The sequence below is a fragment of the Coregonus clupeaformis genome, chromosome 12, assembly GCF_020615455.1.
Source record: "Coregonus clupeaformis isolate EN_2021a chromosome 12, ASM2061545v1, whole genome shotgun sequence".
In the NCBI taxonomy this organism is placed as follows: Eukaryota; Metazoa; Chordata; class Actinopteri; order Salmoniformes; family Salmonidae; genus Coregonus; species Coregonus clupeaformis.
The window spans coordinates 17,286,316-17,303,339 of NC_059203.1; the positions used below are offsets into that span (position 1 = coordinate 17,286,316).

At 43.3% G+C, this 17,024-nt stretch overlaps 1 protein-coding gene across 2 annotated transcripts in view; it reads right to left on the bottom strand.

Annotated features, from left to right (window-relative positions):
* LOC121577896 (homeodomain-interacting protein kinase 1-like) overlaps positions 1–17,024 on the bottom strand; it is a 59,580-nt gene that overhangs the window by 25,014 nt on the left and 17,542 nt on the right. For both annotated transcript variants that reach the window (XM_041891875.2, XM_041891874.2), the window contains exons 3-10: positions 8,655–8,846; positions 8,153–8,334; positions 5,722–5,845; positions 5,503–5,622; positions 4,471–4,557; positions 1,207–1,391; positions 900–1,044; positions 285–471 (exon numbers count right to left, since the gene is read on the bottom strand). In XM_041891875.2, the coding sequence (XP_041747809.1) occupies positions 285–471; positions 900–1,044; positions 1,207–1,391; positions 4,471–4,557; positions 5,503–5,622; positions 5,722–5,845; positions 8,153–8,334; positions 8,655–8,846 (1,222 nt within the window). The remainder of the gene's footprint in view (positions 1–284; positions 472–899; positions 1,045–1,206; positions 1,392–4,470; positions 4,558–5,502; positions 5,623–5,721; positions 5,846–8,152; positions 8,335–8,654; positions 8,847–17,024) is intronic.

Consider the following 17,024-nt stretch of genomic DNA (forward strand, 5'->3'; position numbering starts at 1 on the left):
AAGGGGTTGGAGTACTTGGACCTCCCCCGCAGACAGGCCTTCCCTTTAGTGCCCTTCTGAACTCAACCCCTGTCATCTCTATATCATAATAATAATAATAATAATAATAATATGCCATTTAGCAGACGCTTTTATCCAAACCGACTTACAGTCATGCGTGCATACATTTTTTATGTATGGGTGGTCCCGGGGATCGAACCCACTACCTTGGCGTTACAAGCGCCGTGATCTACACCAGCTGAGCTACAGAGGACCACGTGACACCAATAGTGTTTGGCTCTTACCCTGTATGGTGTTTGGTGGGCAGACGATGAGGGTCTGCTGGAAGGGCTCAGTCTGGCAGGCCAGGCCTGTGGGGCGAGCCTGCAGGGGGACACTCTGTTGGGTCAGCCCAGGGATGTTGATGGTGGCCTGCTGGTAAAGGGCTGGCTGGTAGTTCAGGAGAGGAACAGCTCCCCCTGCTGACGGGACCTGTTGGTTTCCGTTCATTTACAGTTAGAACACTGGTCAGTCAAGATGGAAGTTGGAACAGTGTCCGGAACTAACTGTGTGTGCTGCCATTTTGTTCTTAGATCTGGGCCCATAATCCTTAAGCGCCTCAGAGTAGTCAGGTCCCACTTGTCGACATAGTCCTATTCATTACGATCTAAAAAGGCAACATCTGATCCTAAATCACCATGGTTTGATAGATCCTGCCCATGGTTTAATAGATCCTGCCCATGGTTTAATAGATCCTGCCCATGGTTTGATAGATCCTGCCCATGGTTTAATAGATCCTGCCCATGGTTTGATAGATCCTGCCCATGGTTTGATAGATCCTGCCCATGGTTTAATAGATCCTGCCCATGGTTTGATAGATCCTGCCCATGGTGTGTGTGTGTGTGTGTGTGTGTGTGTACCTGGTTGAGCTGGCTGCTGAAGGTGACAGTGAGGTTGCCGGCGGAAGCACTGGGAAGACTGTTAGTGGAGAAGAGAGTTTTGTTGTTGTCGAACGATGAGCTCCTACGCTTACAGAGCTCCATGTTCTGAAAGCAAGACTTCACACTGCAAGGGGGAGAAACAAACAATCAATCTATTGATCAATACAATTATTGAAACAAATCGATCAACCAATCAAATTTCATCCACAGAGGGAAAAGTCAAACCTGAACCCCCCCCTTCCCCACAACCCAAACATTCGTTCACACCACAGACAGGTGTACGTACTGGGAGCTGTGAGGGAAGTCCAGCAGGTGACTCATGGTGACGAAGGGATGACCCAGCGTCTTAGTGGGCGTGATCCTCTTGTCAGCATCCAATCGGAGCATCCGCTTCAGCAGGTCGATGAACTCCCTCCTATCAGCTTTCTCCGCCAGCATGTCCGACCCCTCCAGGTGAGACGACAGGTTGACCTGCACCAGGAAGAAGTGATGCAACAGGAAACAGGAAAAGGTCAGGTTGGATGAACGTGCCGCTAGAAAGTTCTATGGTCAGTTTAGGATTATCTAATGGTTAAATTTAGTGTAATACCCTTGCTAAAACCAAGTATAGAGTTTATTTCTTATAATTAATTGGTATTAGATTTAAAAGGTGATCGAATTGTGCTCCTGATTTGTAATGTCGTTAATGCATTTCTTTTGAAGCAATGTTTTCTTTAATGTACAAGTGAATCGGTTGGTTTACTTTTAAGTTTAAGTTTCCCACGTATCTTGTTAAAGTTTTGACCAATGAGGTAGCTTGTTAAGTTGTGGCCAATGGGAGAGTGGACTGGTTGCTGGGAAAAGGGGGGGGAAAAGTTGAAAGAAAAGAGAGGAGAGACGTTATCGGTGTTGGTGAAGACCTCCCGAGTGGCGCAGTGGTCTAAGGCACTGCATCGCAGTGCTAGCTGTGCCACTAGAGATCCTGGTTCGAATCCAGGCTCTGCTGTAGCCGGCCGCAACCGGGAGACCAATGGGGCGGCGCACAATTGGCCCAGCGTCGTCCAGGGTAGGGGAGGGAATGGCCGGCAGGGATGTAGCTCAGTTGGTAGAGCATGGCGTTTGCAACGCCAGGGTTGTGGGTTCGATTCCCATGGGGGGCCAGTATGAAAAAAAATAAAAAAAATAATGTAAGTGGCTCTGGATAAGAGCGTCTGCTAAATGACGTAAATGTAAATGTAAGACAAACGACTAAAGGAAACGATACAGAGAGAACAAAACCATACCTACAGAGTTTTGAAGGAAAATCCTGATTTTATTTTCTATAAGAGAGTGTTGTTATTTTGTTAAGAAAGACCTAGTGGAGACTGAAGCTGCCTTCGCATTGTGGAGACATTCGACATCCTAGAGGTTAGCCTAGCATCGTGCGAGACTTGGGAGAGAATTGCTTGTGACGATCGACGAGTTCGGGTTTCCAACGGATGTCTGTTGCTGCTACGGAGTACCGGCTGCATTGACGGCTGAGTTCGCTGTGGATCTTGTGAGGACACCTGCACGGAACTGCTATACTTTGCTGAGGCATTATCTACGAGTATTGAGTAACTACAAATGTGGGGTGGACTTCGGGACTTTATGTATGTCGTTATTTTTTTTGGTTGCTCCAGCGCACGCCCAGGGTTTAAGCAAGCTTGCAAGTCATTTGGACATTTGTGAAAAAAATAATTGGGGATTATTTATTTTTTCTTTCTTTTGATGTGGTACATTGAAAATGTGATAATATAGATCTTGAACCTTATGTCTGTTGCACTGGTGGAGTCATTCACTGTTTCAGTTTTAATTTAATGCATGGGAAAGCATCTCCTTATAATAATAACCAAGTCTATAATCATTTTATCTTAAGTTAATACCCTATTTGTCATTCACCCTAGCGAGTTTACGATAGGGATTCTTATTGGAGATGTCCTTCTCACCTAATATCCCAATGCTGTTCAGATATTCTAAATAAGGTAATATTGTGAGAGTGAAATTCGAGCCTGGTGAGAGGGTTAATTAGGATTTGGGGAGAGAGAGCAGAGGAGTTTACAGCAAAGCAGAATCAATGAATTAGCCAGCTAACCTGCCCAAATGTTCAGAAATATATATATATATATATATATATATATATTTTTTTTAAGATAAGCTTGAAATGGGTTACTCTCACTGACTCACAGAGGTGGGACAAAGTCATTGTTATGCAAGTCACAAGTAAGTCTCAAGTCTTTGCCCTCGAGTCCCGAGTCAAGTCGAGTCAAAGATGAGGCAAGTCCCAAGTCGAGTCAAAAGTCAAAGCCATCAAGTCTCAAGTCGAGTCCAAAGTCCTACATTTTAGTTTCGAGTCATTTCAAGTCCTCTTAGCAAGCCTTTGCAAGTCATTACAAGTCCTCGTAGCAAGTCTTCTCGAGTCATAAGGCGCAAGTCCAAGTCAAGTCACGAGTCATTGATGTTAAAGTCCAAGTCGAGTTGCAAGTCTTTGTACATTTTGTCGAGTCGAGTCTGAAGTCATCAAATTCATGACTCGAGTCTGACTCGAGTCCAAGTCACATGACTCGAGTCCACACCTCTGCTGACTCAACAACCAAAAACACATACAGTGCATTCGGAAAGTCCACAAATTGATCAACACACAATACTCCATAATGACAAAGCAAAAAAAAAAAGTTTAGACATTTTTGCAAATGTTTTAAAAATACAAAACTGAAATATCACATTTACATAAGTATTCAGACTACCAGCCTACGGAGCAGCACGGCATATATTTAACAACAGTGTGAAACTGCAGCCTGCAGTTAAATATAAATTGAGCAAAAAGTTATAGGCCTAGATTATGATTGTGTTTGGAGTAATTCATATGCTGCAATGACCAAACACCAATTTACTGATGGACTTGAAAAATGGTTTGAAATACTACTACATTTAAAAATCTGAAATAAATGCATAACTAAATGAATGTTTAAAATACAGGTCTCTTTCTGTAGACAGCGTCATAGCGTCTTACAAATCATATGCTCATCACCTGGTAACCAAATAACTTAGGCTAATATATTATGGCCATTTCTTTGACATGGTGTAAAAAAGGATGGAGAGTGACTGTGCACCACAAAACTATTATTTAACGCAAATCGCAAAAACAATTGTAAATTTATCGCGGTAATATGGATTGTTGTCCGTACCGTCCAGCTCTACCAAATACTTTTCATAACAAACCCAAGATAGATCACAGGCTGTTGTTTCTAATGGAAGGATACATTGCCATAGAAATTAACCTGGCTAAAAGCTGAGCCATTTTCGTGGTACCGGTTATCCCGAGTTGAACTCAGTTGACCAAAGTTACCTCGCTAACTCCTCAGACCTGCTTTGTAGTATACCCCCGCAGGTTTCTCGTGAACATTTTTTTTTTTTATCTCAACGACACTAACCTGGTTAAATAAAGGTTAAGAAAAAAAAAAAAATGGCGGATGTAGAAAAGGGCTTTATAAAAGTAAACGTGATGGATCGCAAATGTGACATACTAGATGATGTCATATAGCGTACCTACCTGCATCAAGTCATCCAGACAGTTGAAGATGTATTTACGGGCCTCCTTTGACTTGATGCCCATCTCAGCCTCGTGCTCTGAAGGGGCCTAGTAGACAGACAGATCAGGAAGGTTACCCTTGTCGTCACCACCAAAACACTAATAACTAACTGCACTAGGGAAAATGTAGTTTGTATCTGCCCAAGAAACCCAACTAAAAGCCCTGTTCACAGCAGTGCCTTGAGATCCATGTGCTGGTTCTGGCAGGAACAACTAGGTATGCGGTCCCAAATGGCACCCTATTCCCTACATAGTGCACCTACTTTGACCAGGGCTCTGTAGTGCACCTACTTTGACCAGGGCTCTGTAGTGCACTACATAGGGAATAGGGTGTCATTTGGGACTCAGCAACGGTATCCAGAATGAATCACTAAAGTCAGCAGATTGTTACAGCAGAGCCAAGAGGAGTAATACCTTGATCCTCCAGAGGGGGGAATTGAGTCAGTACTGTAATACCTTGATCCTCCAGAGGGAAAAATTTAGTCAGTACTGTAATACCATGATCCTCCAGAGGGGAAAAATTGAGTCAGTACTGTAATACCATGATCCTCCAGAGGGATAGATGGGGTCAGGTGTACTGTAATACCTTGATCCTCCAGCGAAATGCCAACAGTGCAATAATATCTAACAATTCACAACAATACACACAAATGTAAAAGTAAAAGAATGGAATTAAGGAATATATAAATATTAGGACGAGCAATGTCGGAGTCCGGAGTATAAATATATAGCATTCTAGCTAACAACTGCTGCATCCTAAATAGTTATTTATCACAACCAAATGTAATCTTAGCGACCTGTTCAAGCTAAATATCATTGTAAGCGTATGAGAACCCCCCCAAAAAAGTTATTTTGTTTAGAAGTAATAAAAACGTAAATCTAAGTTATGTTGAATGGGCGAATAGATGTTGATGGCTTTCTCACTGCCGCCAATAGTCGCGCACATCTGTGGTTGACGTCAGTGTGTCGTGTACTGGTGTAAAGGGTCTATACCTTGATCCTCCAGAGGGGGTAGCTGGAGTCAGGTCCTCTCTTGAAGAAGCGGCTAGTCTTGGTGCCGGCGCTCAGCAGGTACTCTGCAGGCAGGCCCTGAGTCTGGGAAATGTACCGGATCTAGCAGAGGGAGGGAGGGAATCCATCATAACAGTTTAAGATAAAATAATGTGTGCGTGTCTCGGTGTGTGTGTGTGTGTGTGTGTGCGTGGTTCCTACCTGGTCGTATTCTGAGGCTCCGGGGTACAGAGGCCACCCCAGGAAAAGCTCTGCTATAACGCAGCCCAGAGACCACATGTCTATGGCCTCACAGAACGGCAGACCCAGGACGATCTCTGGAGCCCTGAAGAGAGAACAACATGTCAACAACAACACAGATAACATGTCAACAACAACACAGATAACATGTCAACAACAACACAGATAACATGTCAACAACAACACAGATAACATGTCAACAACAACACAGATAACATGTCAACAACAACACAGATAACATGTCAACAACAACACAGATAACATAACAACAACACAGATAACATGCTCACACACTTAGTATGAAGCAGTATATTGGGAAAGTGTTCTGCTGTTTTTCCATTGATCATCCTTGAGATGTTTCTACAACTTGGAGTCCACCTGTGGTAAATTCAATTGATTGGACATGATTTGGAAAGGCACACACCTGTCTATATAAGGTCCCACAGTTGATAGTGCATGTCAGAGCAAAAACCAAGCCATGAGGTCGAAGGAATTGTTCATAGAGCTTCAAGACAGGATTGTGTTGAGGCACAGATCTGGGGAAGGATACCAAAAAATATCTGCAGCATTGAAGGTCCCCAAGAACACAGTGGCCTCCATCATTCTTAAATGGAAGAAGTTTGGAAACACCAAGACTCTTCCTAGAGCTGGCCGCCCGGCCAAACTGAGCAATCGGAGAAGGGCCTTGGTCAGGGAGATGACCAAGAACTTGATGGTCACTCTGACAGAGCTCCAGAGTTCCTCTGTGGAGATGGGAGAACCTTCCAGAAAGACAACCATCTCTGCAGCACTCCACCAATCAGGCCTTTATGGTAGAGTGGCCAGACGGAAGCCACTCCTCAGTGAAAGGCACGACAGCCCGCTTGGATTTTGCCAAAAGGCACCTAAAGACTCTCAGACCATGAGAAACAAGAATCTCTGGTCTGATGAAACCAAGATTGAACTCTTTGGCCTGAACGCCAAGCGTCACGTCTGGAGGAAACCTGGCACCATCCCTACGGTGAAGCATGGTGGTGGCAGCATCATGCTGTGGGGATGTTTTTCAGCTGCAGGGACTGGGAGACTAGTCAAGATCAAGGCAAAGACGAACGGAGCAAAGTACAGAGAGATCCTTGATGAAAACCTGCTCCAGAGCGCTCAGGACCTCAGACTGGGGCGAAGGTTCACCTTCCAATAGGACAACGACCCTAAGCACACAGCCAAGACAATGCAGGAGTGGCTTCGGGACAAGTCTCTGAATGTCCTTGAGTGGCCCAGCCAGAGCCCAGACTTGAACCCGATCAAACATCTCTAGAGACCTGAAAATAGCTGTGCAGCGACACTCCCCATCCAACCTGACAGAGCTTGAGAGGATCTGCAGAGAGGAATGTGAGAAACTCCCCAAATACAGGTGTGCCAAGCTTGTTGCGTCATACCCAAGAAGACTCGAGGCTGTAATCGCTGCCAAAGGTGCTTCAACAAAGTACTGAGTAAAGGGTCTGAATACTTACAGTGGCTTGCGAAAGTATTCACCCCCCTTGGCATTTTTCCTATTTTGTTGCCTTACAGCCTGGAATTAAAATTGATTTTTGTGGGGTTTGTATCATTTGATTTACACAACATGCCTACCACTTTGAAGATGTAAAATATTTTTTGGGGTGAAACAAACAAGAAATAAGACAAAAAAACAGAACTTGAGCGTGCATAACTATTCACCCCCCCAAAGTCAATACTTTGTAGAGCCACCTTTTGCAGTAATTACAGCTGCAAGTCTCTTGGGGTATGTCTCTATAAGCTTGGCACATCTAGCCACTGGGATATTTGCCCATTCTTCAAGGCAAAACTGCTCCAGCTCCTTCAAGTTGGATGGGTTCCGCTGGTGTACAGCAATCTTTAAGTCATACCACAGATTCTCAATTGGATTGAGGTCTGGGCTTTGACTAGGTCATTCCAAGACATTTTAATGTTTCCCCTTAAACCACTCGAGTGTTGCTTTAGCAGTATGCTTAGGGTCATTGTCCTACTGGAAGGCGAACCTCCATCCCAGTCTCAAATCTCTGGAAGACTGAAAAAGCTGTCATCAAGGCAAAGGGTGGCTATTTGAAGAATCTCAAATATAAAATATATTTATTTGTTTAACACTTTTTTTGGTTACTACATGATTCCATATGTGTTATTTCATAGTTTTGATGTCTTCACTATTATTCTACAATGTAGAAAATAGTAAAAATAAAGAAAAACCCTTGAATGAGTAGGTGTTCTAAAACTTTTGACTTGAGTTCTAAAACTAGATATACCTGTACCAGTTATTACTCACAGATGCAAACATGTTGTATCACTCATACACACACACACACACACACACACACGTGCAAAGAAAACCCCAATATGAGGTGTAAAAACAGGTATCTACCTGTAGTATCGTGACTGCAGGTACGTTGAGCAGACAGCCTTGGAGACGTGAGAGGCTGAACCGAAGTCGATGACCTTGACCCTGTAGGGCTGTCTGAGAGGATCCACCAGCATGATGTTCTCTGGCTTAAGGTCAGCATGGATCAGACCCAGAGACTTCAACTTCATCAGCGCCGTCGCCACCTGGTGGGGAAATAGAGGTAACACTGAAGGGTTAAAAAGCTGTGTGCCAGCTATGAACACTGAAAGGGTTAACACTCCTCTCAATAAACATTTTACTAGGACTTTAATTACAATTTAAAGACACAAACACACATTAAGGCTGACACAAAGCACAAGTACGGTACCACGCAATTGTATTGTTTTGGAGAGTTCTTTTGAGTACAATGTATGGTGAGGTAACAGGTAAACATGTAATAAATTACACATTCAGAATGAGCACCAGGTAAATACACCACACATTGTCTCTGTATCAATAAAGTTGTAAAGTGTTGTATTGTCACCTGTTGCAGTATGGGTCGTATGTGTCGTAGAGGGAGGGGGCTGAACTTGCTGTGCTTCAGGAAGTCATACAGGTTCTGCTCCAGCATCTCAAACACCAGGCAGGTGTGGCCTTTGTGTTGGAAACACTCGTAGGAACGCACAAAGTTAAACTCATCGGCGTTCTCCACACTAAGACGGTTCAGGATGCCCACCTGGGAACAGACGGACAGATGGACGGACGGACAGACGTGTTAGTGAGAGAACGACAAACCTCGACCTACTACTATAAGTTTGCTAGTTCTGTCTATTCTAGTCTAGCTCAAGTGTTACGAGGCCAATAAACATCAATACATTAAATAAATCTAGTACCTCAACATACTATACAGTCAGTCCTATCTATTATAGTAACAGGTGCTTCCCAATAACATAGTGACATAGTAACAGGTGTGTCCCAATAACATCTAATCACTCAGTTACTACTTCACACAAATCTAAAAGCATTGGATTGGTGGAGGCGTGGGTTTAGTGGGAGATTACACCATATTCTCAGATCAGTCAAGGCAAAGTCAACAAGTGCACACTTAGGGAGGAAGGAGAGATAATTGGGACTTCGCCCTGGTCTAGCGCTTGCATATGATAATGACAGGAGGGGTTTAACCTCTTAAGGATCGGAACCTTTTTTTCAATTTTTGCCTAAGATGACATACCCAAATCTAGCTGCCTGTAGCTCAGGACCTGAAGCAAGGATATGTATATTCTTGATACCATTTCAAAGGAAACACTTTGAAGTTTGTGGAAATGTGAAATTAATGTAGGAGAATATAACACATTAGATCTGGTAAAAGATAATACAAACCAAAAAACATGTGTTTTATTTTTTTTTATTATCTTTGAGGAAGGCCACAATATAATATAGCAGTTTAGGCGCAATTTAGATATTGGCCACTAGATGGCAGCAGTGTGTGCAAAGTTTCAGATTGATCCAGTGAAGCATTGCAATACTGGACTATTTTGTATCAAGTCTGCCCAAATGTGCCGAATTGGTCAATTGATACATTTTCAAGTACATAACTATAGAGAACATACAAAAATGATATGGTAATACAAAATGTAAGTTTACACACTCCCAGGAATGTCATACATGATGGATCATTAGCTTATACACTAACTTTCACACATCTAGATGGCCGGGTGGGTGTGAAGCCAGACACAGCAAGAGTTCAAACTGTAATAATAATAATAATAATATGCCATTTAGCAGACGCTTTTATCCAAAGCGACTTACATTCATGTGCACATACATTTTTACGTATGGGTGGTCCCGGGGATCGAACCCACTACCCTGGCGTTACAAGCGCCATGCTCTACCAATTGAGCTAAAGAGGACCACATGCTAAGCACCATTACCCAGAATGCTTTGTAGAACCCAGTTCCTACATTTGAAAATGGCAAAAACCAAACTCTGCATTCCACAGTAAGAACATCATACCAAAGGTCAAGCATGGTGGTGGTGGTGTGATGGTTTGGGGATGCTTTGCTGCCTCAGGACCTGGACGATTTGCCTTAATAGAAGGAACCATGAATTCTGCTCTGTATCAGAGAATTCTACAGGAGACTGTCAGACCATCCGTCTGTGAGCTGAAGCTGAAGCGCAGCTGGGTCATGCAGTAAGACAATGATCCAAAACACACAATCAAGTCTCCATGAAAATTGCTAAAAAGCAACAAATTGGAAATTTTCGAATGGCCTAGTCAAAGTCCAGACCTAATCCCAATTGAGATGTTGTGGCAGGACTTGAAACGAGCAGTTCATACTTGAAAACCCACACGTCACTGAGTTAAAGCAGTTCTGCATGGAAGAGTGGGCCAAAATTCCTCCACAGCGACGTGAGCGACTGATCAACAACTACAGGAAGCATTTGGTTGGAGTCATTGCAGCTAAAGGTGGCACAACCAGTTATTGAGTGTAAGGGGGCAATTACTTTTTCACACAGGGGAATTGGGTGTTGCATAACTTTGTTTATGAAATAAATATGTAATTGTTCTGTTATTTGTTCACTTATGTTCCCTTTATCTAATATTAGGTTTTGGTTGAAGATCTGCTAACATTCAGTATCACAAATATGCAAAAGTAGAGAAAATTAGAAAGGGGGCAAATACTTTTTCACAGCACTGTACGGGACACCGATCCCGTAGAGGTTAAAGGAGAACTGCACCCGCTGATTTGGCCTCATGTTTTGGCTTGCTCCTCAAGAAATGCTGGCGAACATGACAGAAGCCAAACGTGAGCTGGCTTGGGGGTGTGGTTTGATGTGGGTGTGTCCTTGCCACCACCAAGAGACACCCATCTGTCAGAACCTTGCCCGCAGCTGTTTCCTCCAACTCAATCACAACAAACAAACCTCCTGCAGGTGGAGCTCAATAACTACATGGAGATGTATGGTGAGATGCTGGAGGAAGCTTTGAATAGGTCAGTAGCCTACAGAGTAATATGAGAAGAATGCAATTGCTGAATTGATGTAGATATTCTAAACTAAGTGTTTTAATAACTTTCAAATGTAGTAACAGGTCCATGTAGAATAAACAACCATTTACATAACACCATAGAAGCAGTGTTCTGATTATTTAACAATGTTCACCTTCCATTTTTCATTGTGATTCCCAGCCGATACAGATACTGTGACTATCAACATTTTGTCTGGTGGTAATGGGGTTACCTTGGTAACATGTCAGAGTGGTCATAACTTCCTGCCTGGTGGTAATGGGGTTACCTTGGTAACATGTCAGAGTGGTCATACCTTCCTGTCTGGTGGTAATGGGGTTACCTTGGTAACATGTCAGAGTGGTCATAACTTCCTGTCTGGTGGTAATGGGGTTACCTTGGTAACATGTCAGAGTGGTCATACCTTCCTGTCTGGTGGTAATGGGGTTACCTTGGTAACATGTCAGAGTGGTCATAACTTCCTGTCTGGTGGTAATGGGGTTACCTTGGTAACATGTCAGAGTGGTCATACCTTCCTGTGTGGTGGTAATGGGGTTACCTTGGTAACATGTCAGAGTGGTCATACCTTCCTGTCTGGTGGTAATGGGGTTACCTTGGTAACATGTCAGAGTGGTCATAACTTCCTGTCTGGTGGTAATGGGGTTACCTTGGTAACATGTCAGAGTGGTCATACCTTCCTGTCTGGTGGTAATGGGGTTACCTTGGTAACATGTCAGAGTGGTCATACCTTCCTGTCCGGTGGTAATGGGGTTACCTTGGTAACATGTCAGAGCGGTCATACCTTTCTGTCTGGTGGTAATGGGGTTACCTTGGTAACATGTCAGAGCGGTCATACCTTTCTGTCTGGTGGTAATGGGGTTACCTTGGTAACATGTCAGAGCGGTCATACCTTCCTGTCTGGTGGTAATGGGGTTACCTTGGTAACATGTCAGAGCGGTCATACCTTCCTGTCTGGTGGTAATGGGGTTACCTTGGTAACATGTCAGAGCGGTCATACCTTCCTGTCTGGTGGTAATGGGGTTACCTTGGTAACATGTCAGAGTGGTCATACCTTCCTGTCTGGTGGTAATGGGGTTACCTTGGTAACATGTCAGAGCAGTCATACCTTCCTGTGTGGTGGTAATGGGGTTACCTTGGTAACATGTCAGAGCGGTCATAACTTCCTGTGTGGTGTCTCGTATACAACAGGAGTTCCCTGATCCTGGTGCAGAATACACAGGGTTTCACCCTCCCCATATTGACTGATACCATTCAATAATTAAAAAAGACAATGCAAGGAAAAGATGTCAACTAGAAGTTTAATGCAGAGTGCCAGGTCTCTCTCCATTCAGAGACACCAGTATCAAGCCTGTCTCTCTCCATTCAGAGACATCAGTATTAAGCCCGTCTGTCAGTCTGGACTTCATCACATCTTCTTGCAAGTCTCCAAGTGCTGGCTCCATACAGGTATCTGTGAGAACACATACACACATAGTCACTGTTCTATTACCAATGGCAGTTAGGATAGGTGATATCTGACACACAAAAACAGGCACTATGTTGAAGTTTGAACAGGTCAGACTAAACCTACCTAATTCTGTTCTCCCCATCGACAACCGTTGGTGAGCAGGCAAGAGGTGAGGCTAGCAGCATAGATCGGCTCCTGGCCACTCATCAAAGACACTGGTTGATCACACACAAACAACACAGTGCACTGATTACAGCATCAATGGTGGTTATATGATTAGCATGGTGGAACCAACCTGAACGCTGCGTTCGCCTTCCTATTTCACTTCAGATATTATGATATGTGAACTGAAATAGAATGGTAAAACGCAGCGATCAGGCTGGTTCCACCCAGGCTAGGTTAGGAAGGTGAACTGGGACAAAACTCGTAACTTTTGTCACCAACCTGATTCAAGTGTCCTCCCTGTTCCATTTATAGGAATACTCACAGAGAGGGAGAGGTGGAACCAAGTCACTATTATTCGAGTCACAAGCAAGTCGAGTCGAGTCCAAGTCGTGCATTCTAAAAGAGCAAGTTAACTTTTTTCCAAGTCAAGTAAAAAAATAATCTATTACATGCAATGACTTGTTCAACTACAAATCGTTGTCTATTTATTGAGGCTACCATACAGACCTTTTCATTATTTTGTCAACAACAAATTCCAAGTAAATGATCAATTTCAAGTAATTTTGACATACCAAAATACCACTAGGCATATGCTAGTAACTGTTGTACTTGATGCCCCCATAGCTGGCGCGCTTGCAACAGTTAGCTATAATATTCTTGATCAACCAATTTATTTTTATTTTTTTCACTGCATATTTATGGATCCTCTCTCCTACAATGTGACGTTAGGATTGGGTGCAGCACAAAGTCAAGGGGTTTGAACACTTTCTGAACACTAATTATAAAACCACCCAAACTAGGCCTATCTGAAATGTATAAATTATCAATGAAATCACCAGGGAGCCTAATAGTATTGTTCTGGCAAAGATGCGTCCATAGCAGATTGATAAACTGTATTTTATATGGATAACATGAACGTAGGTGGGCTATACGGGGGGAATTACAAACGTTGTTATGCACATGCGCTGTACGAGCCTTCCACGGTCTTTCTCTCATGTAAGAAGCCGGTGTTTTTTTTTCCTCTCTTGTTTCTGAGTAACTTGGTCACGCGGCCAAAGAGAAAGAGCCTCAGCGTGACCACAGTTTTTTTTTGTTCATCCTGTTCTTCTGTTAAGGGCACAGCCGTGTGGAGATATGAAGAGAACAGAGGCCGGCTGGAGCAGCAGCGGCAATTCTATCGGCAGACAGGAGTAACAACACTGGGGTTATCACTTGTTTGTACGCTATGTTCCCACTAGGATCTCGCACACCTGCTAAAACTGCCACGTAGACCGAGGTTGTATTTTCCTATATAGGCCGAGACCCAACTCTTGCTTGTTGGGTTCTTAACGATCACCTTTTTGAGTGGTTGTTGACCAGCTCCAGATTTGCAAATCTTATAATAAAAAGTTGTTGTTTGAAGAATTTACAGTCTCTTTCCTTTCTGGTTAGAATTTCCACGACAATTCTTGGCGACAAGGATGGGATGGCTAACTCCCGCTTGCTGATCGTTCCCGGGGACACCGAGGTTAACTGTGCACAGGGGGCGTGGCTCAGGGAGCCAACATTCCACTCAACGGAGCAGAAGGGACCCGCCTCGGACCCGGCAGGGAGTGTCGGTGGACGGATACGCGATCCAGAACAGACAAAATAAATTAAGGGTGAGGACTGATTTTCTTTCAAACATCAAAGAACATCCTGTTCCCAGAACAGGTTGTGCACATTAGGTCTTTGTTGAAGCATAGTTATTTCTGAATAGGGGAAGTCCTAGAATCTTTGATTAGGAACTTTGAAACAGAGATATCTTTAATTAAAGGAGAAATTCTGGGATGAGTTGCCCTGTTGGAGCAGGGTAGTGTTCTCTGTTGAAACAGAGAAGCGGCCATGGGATGACATTACATGGGTTCACTGTGTGTGAAGAAGACCTTGTCTTAGTGACAAGGAGGGCTCTACTGTGTGTGGAAAAAAAAACCTGTTTTATAACAGAGGTAATTCTGGGTAAATGCGCATTATTTGACAAAGTACTAAATTAATATTAAATCGATGTGTCATGGTTGCATAGAACACATACAACATTTTGTATAGGGGGAAATACTGTATGGGTACAGAATTCTAAATTACATAAAGAAATAAAAAATATATTTTAAATGGTGAAGAAACGCCCCCCTTTTGGGTTAACCCATGATCCATTTATTTTTGAGTTAACCCATAATACGGTTTGTTTTGTGTGTGTGTGTTTTTGTTTGTCTCCGAGTGTGTGTGTGTGTGTGTGTGTGTGTGTGTGTGTGTGTGTGTGTGTGTGTGTGATGGAGTTTCACAATGGGAGCCAAGAGCAGCTAGGGAGAGCCTTGTCTGTCCGACCCGCTGACCGGACCGGTGAAGGTGGAGAAGTGGGGCAGGGACATTCTGGAACAGGTAACGCTCTGCCACAAGGTAGCAGATTTACCCCTTAAAAAGGCACAGGACCGCCACCGAAAACGACCCTTTACAACCCACACACAGACTGACGCGAGGTTGAGACAGTTGACACCCTTGGACAGCATTTAAAGATTTTTTTCAGTAGTGAGTCAATACATTTTCTAGTAGATACTGCCGCTGCAATGTCCGTCATGAATTCTAAATCTATGTCCAAACCTCCCATGTCAAATGAATCAGTCCGCAGGATGAGATCTTCTCTGTAAATTGGGAATTAATATTATTTGTAAAGAAAAAGGCATCACTGCATCGTAAGCTTTCTTGGGGTGCAGTTCCTTTCAGCCAATTTTGTTCATAATATAAATCTCTCAAAGTGTAAACCTCTCGTCAATGGTGAGAATTGCACCGGCCATTTCTCACCATTGACAAGAGATTTACACTTTGAGAGATATATTATACAAATTTGCATTTCACCCAACTTACTACTGCAGTGATACTGACGACCTTCCGATTATAGTAGGCCTGTTTTTCCTCTCTTGTTTCTGAGTAACTTGGTCACGCGGCCAAAGAGAAAGAGCCTCAGCGTGACCACAGTTTTTGGTCCATCCTGTTCGCCTGTTTAGTTTTATGCTCTTAGTATTAAAGACGTCTAAACCAACTAAGCAGATGGTTTCTGTGGAGACTGAGTCACCCTTGTTGGCTGGTCTCCCAGTCTCTCTTTGGGCTAAAGAGAAGTATGACAATGGGGCGAATGAGGGGCGTGGAACCGCTTACGTCACACCTGAGAGCACACAGACCCAGCCGAGCACAGCATTCTCTGAGTCAGGAGGCAGTGCAGGGGATTACCCCCGTTCATGCTTCATTGGTAGAAAGAGGAGAAATTGTGTACTAAATAATGTACTTACATTCATTTTACATTTTACATTTTAGTCATTTAGCAGACGCTCTTATCCAGAGCGACTTACAGGAGCAATTAGGGTTAAGTGCCTTGCTTAAGGGCACAGACAGATTTTTCACCTAGTCGGCTCGGGGATTAGAACCAGCGACCTTTCGGTTACTGGCACAACGCTCTTACCCACTAAGCTACCTGCCGACATTCAGCAATCTTACTCTGATTTGTCATCCTAAGGGTCCCAGAGATAAAATGTAGCATCGTTTTGTTTGATAAAATCAATTTTCATATTCAAAATGTAGGAACTGGGTTCTACAGTTTGACCCCACTGCCGTCTCTGGCTCCACACCCACCCCGCCCGGCCATCTAGATGTGTGAAAGTTAATGATCCATCATGTGTGACATTCCTGGGAGTGTGTAAACTTACATTTTGTATTACCATATCATTTTTGTATGTTCTCTATAGTTATGTACTTAAAATGTATAAATTGACCAATTTGGCCCATTTGGGCAGACTTGATACAAAATAGTCCAGTATTGCAATGCTTCACTGGATCAATCTGAAACGTTGCACACACACTGCTGCCATCTAGTGGCCAATATCTAAATTGCGCCTAAAGTGCAATATTATATTGTGGCCTTTCTCTTGCATTTCAAAGATGATGGAACATCCTATCTGTACCACAGCCAGTTACAAAAACAACATGGTGTCGACACTCACAGGAACGGCAGGCTATTGTAGAGCCAGGCTGCCTGACTATGCTGAGGTTGTACAGCCACTCTCTGGAATTAATAAACTGATTGATCTAAGAGTTGACTGCTGTTAAGAAATGTAGACACCGTTAAAATAACTAAAATAAGGAGGGGTACCCCCCATGAATTAATGTGTGGACGCACACAATAACAGAATGATTGTGAATGAATGATTGCATAATGATGAACTATTTAACACATTTTTTCTTATGGACAGGGCGAAAACCCTTCACTGCT